Source organism: Otolemur garnettii, unplaced genomic scaffold (genome assembly GCF_000181295.1).
Source record: "Otolemur garnettii isolate 467f Iridium unplaced genomic scaffold, OtoGar3 scaffold00015, whole genome shotgun sequence".
NCBI lineage: Eukaryota > Metazoa > Chordata > Mammalia > Primates > Galagidae > Otolemur > Otolemur garnettii.
The window spans coordinates 13,990,003-13,993,769 of record NW_003852410.1 but is presented as its reverse complement, the minus strand read 5'-3'; the positions used below and the strand labels follow the sequence as shown (position 1 = coordinate 13,993,769).

Below are 3,767 nucleotides of genomic sequence, written 5' to 3'. Positions count from 1 at the left end.
GCTTGAGCCCAGGAGTTGGAGTTGCTGTGAGCTGTGATGCCACGGCACTCTGCTGAGGGGGACAGTTTGAGGTCCTGTCTCCAAAAAAAAAAAAACAATAAATGAGTATATGTGAAAAGTACATGCATAAGGAAATTATGCATTTTTACTATACGCCTACTGTTTAGGTGGAATGTATGATACATAACCTCTTTAATGACCAAAAAACCTGAAAGTATTCACTAAAAGAGAAAGAAAAGAGAGAAATTAAAGGTTATACTGATACTTAGCAGGTGAAAGACAAGAAACTTTACCTAGTCCATGTGAGATGAGCATTGTAGCTTGGATTAAGTTAAGAGGTTAAGGTACGGATTCGTTCTGATGGGACCTAGCACACCATAGATTTCCAGCCAGAGGTGGTTCATTTGAAAGGCTTAATCAGAGATTTGAGTTTTGTTTGGGTTGGGGAAGTTGGATGGAAGCAACTTTGAACTTGCAAGATTGATTAGCATGATGCCTGCTCCTGAACAGTCATTCCAACCACTAATTAATTTTGTGTCATGGTATATTCTGTATTTGTACTTTGTGCAAGAACTGTAAAGCTATATGGTGTAATACATTTTTTAAATTTTTTTGTTTATAGGATTCAGTGGTCCCAATTTAAAGGCTATTTTATTTTCAAACTGGAGAAAGTGATGGATGATTTTAGAACTTCAGCTCCTGAACCAAGAGGTCCTCCCAACCCTAATGTTGAATATATTCCCTTTGATGAAATGAAGGAAAGAATACTGAAAATTGTCACTGGATTTAATGGGTATGCACTTAATATTATTTGAAAAATTAAATTTGTAGCAGAACTATAGATTTTCTTTAAGTTTTAATATGTTTGGTTGTTTGAGAATCATACTAATTTCTGTGTTTCTTGTGGCATATAGAACTTAATAGTTTTTAACTTACAAGTATTGCAAATATTTACAGCTTCCCCTACTTTTACTAGAACCATTTTTTATGACATTCACATTTTAAAGGGATATTACAGTGGAAACATTAATTTATCAGGAACTGTTTAAATAGGTTTTTTTTTGCTTATTTCTTAATTTTAACATTTGGTATATCTTTATACTTTGTAGAGAATCTGTATATCATGGAAAGAAGTCGTAGTTCTTTCATAATGAAAAATAGCAATTTATGAAAGTTATTTATTAATGAACTTTTGTTTAGAAATATTTTTGGAATCCCTACTTCTCTGCTTACTCAACAAGTAAAATCACTTTTTTAAAAACATTCAAACATTTGTAAAACATTAAAAAAGTCTAAAAGACACTGCACTAAATAAAACATATTTTAAAAAATGTTGCTGTGTCCCACATTCTGTCATTTAAAATTATTTCTTTTTAGGGCTTCATATTTTTATGTTTTCTTTTATTGAAGATACGTGTTTGGCATTAACAGTTTGGAGTGTGGAGTGAGAATACCAAATATAATTGTTGGTATACTAATCAGTGAATTCATATGTAGGGGTAGATTTTATTTGAAGGGCTATCAATTGTGTGCTTAAGTAGCATAAATGATGTGATTCTTTTCTTCAAGTATTTAATTACATGATGGGATTTGAACCAACAGAGTAATCTAATTAAACTCTTTGTTATATTCTATTTTTAAGTTTAGGAATTTGTGTATAATATCAAACCCTTATGCTTTGACTTTGGGTCTGATACAAAAATACTTTTTTTTTTTTTACATGGGACAGAGTCTCAAGCTGTACCTGGGTAGAATGCTATGGCATCATGGCTCACAGTGACCTCCAACTCTTGGGCTCAAGTGATCCTCTTGCCTCAGTTTTTCTATTTTTAGTAGAGATGGGGTCTTGCTTTTGCTCAGGCTGGGCTTAAACTCATGAGCTCAAGCGATTCACCCACCTTGACCTCCCAAAGTGCTGGGATTATAGGTGTGAGCCACAGTGCTTATCTCCTTAAAATACTTTTTTTATGGGGAAAATGGAGATCTGGGATAAAACGGAGTCTCTCTCATCCCTTTCCTCTCTCCTCCCCTCACAAACACCCCTTTATTTTCTTTCCCTTCTTTCTCTTTCTTTTCTCTTGTAGAAAAGGAGCCTCACTCTCTCAGGCTGGTTTCAAAGTCCTGAGCTTTTTTTTTTTTTCCTGAGACAGAGCCTCAAGCTGTCACCCTGAGTAGAGTGTTGTGGCATCACAGCTCACAGCAACCTCCACCTCCTGGGCTCAAGTGATTCTCCTGCCTCAGCCTCCCAAGTAGCTGGGACTACAGGCACTTGCCACAACGCCCAGCTATTTTTTGGTTGCAGCCATCATTGTTTGGCGGGCCTAGGCTGGATTCAAACCCTTCAGCTCAGGTGTAGGTGGCTGGTGCCTTAGCCGCTTGAGCCACAGGTGCCAAGCCAGATTTTTTCCATCTTAAAGTGGGAATTGTTCGTTCACTTGTTTGCTTAATTCCCTGAACTATTAAGTTTCTGGAGAGCCTGGAAATGGTCTTTTCCAAACTGGGCCTAGAAAAGTAAATGTCTGAACACCGTAAGTTCTGAAACAAGTATGGTGTGAATGGCTGGATAGATAAATTAATAATACAAAAAGGAGTAAAAGCACATTTATACCAGTATTTTATTTAATGGGGGAATTAAATAGTTGAATGCTTTACTACTTTTAGCTATTTTCTTAGTCATTTTCTTGTCCTTTTAAAATTGCTTTTGATTTTTTTCTTTTTTTTAGAGGTAGCGTCTCACTTTTTTGCCCTTAGTAGAGTGCTGTGACATCACAGCTCACAGCAACCTCCAGCTCTTGAGCTTAGGTGATTCTCTTGCCTCAGCCTCCCAAGTAGCTGGGACTACAGGTGCTGGCCACAATGCCCAGCTATTTTTTGTTGCAGTTTGGCTGGGGCTGGGTTTGAATCCGCCACCCTCAGTATATGGGGGTGAGGCCCCACTTAACTGAGCTACGGGTGCTGCCCTAAAATTGCTTTTGAACTTTTAACATTTTATAGGAGAAGATGGATTTTATCTACTTTCCAGAACTGAAGTGATAGTTTCTTAGGTGAGAAACACCAAAAATTAAAATTAACAGAAACTAAACATTTTAATAAAATGGTCAGTTAAGAGATATTTTTACCATCTTAATGCCCTCTGGTTAGGATTATAATGGAAAAGAGTATACGGCTTACTCAAACCAGAGCCATTTATAGAAATCCTCTTCCCATCATAGACACTAAGAATATAATTTAGAAATTACTGTTAGGTAATAGTTCATTATTGTAATGATATATTAAGAAGAATTTTGAGGGGTAGAGAGAATATAAGTTACATTCCTGGTAGTTTAAGAAGATACTGTTTTGTGTTTTCTAAACTATTCAGATTGGAAAAAATCAATATAAAAGTAAATAAATAAATCACTTAAGTTTTGCCCCTTCCCTTGTCAATGCTCTTAGTGATCTAAGACTTATCTAAAATAGGCAGTAAGTCTCAACTCACTGTTAGTAAACTACGTAGCATTGCTTCACATTAAGAGAGTCAGGAAAAAGCGGATAGCCATTTCATACCAAAGAATCTTTTTATCGTCTATAAGGCAGGTACAGTTAGTCACAGCTAGGTAATGCTTATCTTCTGGCATGATAGTCTTTCTGTCTTTTGAATTTCTTCTCTAGTGTTATTTTTATTTATTTATTTTTTTTATTTTTGGGACAGAGCCTCAAGCTGTCCGCCTGGGTAGAGTGCCGTGTGGCATTACAGCTCACAGCAACCTCCAACTCCTGGGCTCAAG

The 3,767-nt window shown here is 36.2% G+C and overlaps 1 protein-coding gene across 1 annotated transcript in view; it reads left to right on the top strand.

The window, feature by feature from the left end:
• PPP4R2 (protein phosphatase 4 regulatory subunit 2) overlaps positions 1-3,767 on the top strand; it is a 54,652-nt gene that overhangs the window by 33,922 nt on the left and 16,963 nt on the right. Inside the window, exon 3 of the mRNA XM_003785491.3 lies at positions 623-793. Within this exon, the coding sequence (XP_003785539.1) occupies positions 623-793 (171 nt within the window). The remainder of the gene's footprint in view (positions 1-622; positions 794-3,767) is intronic.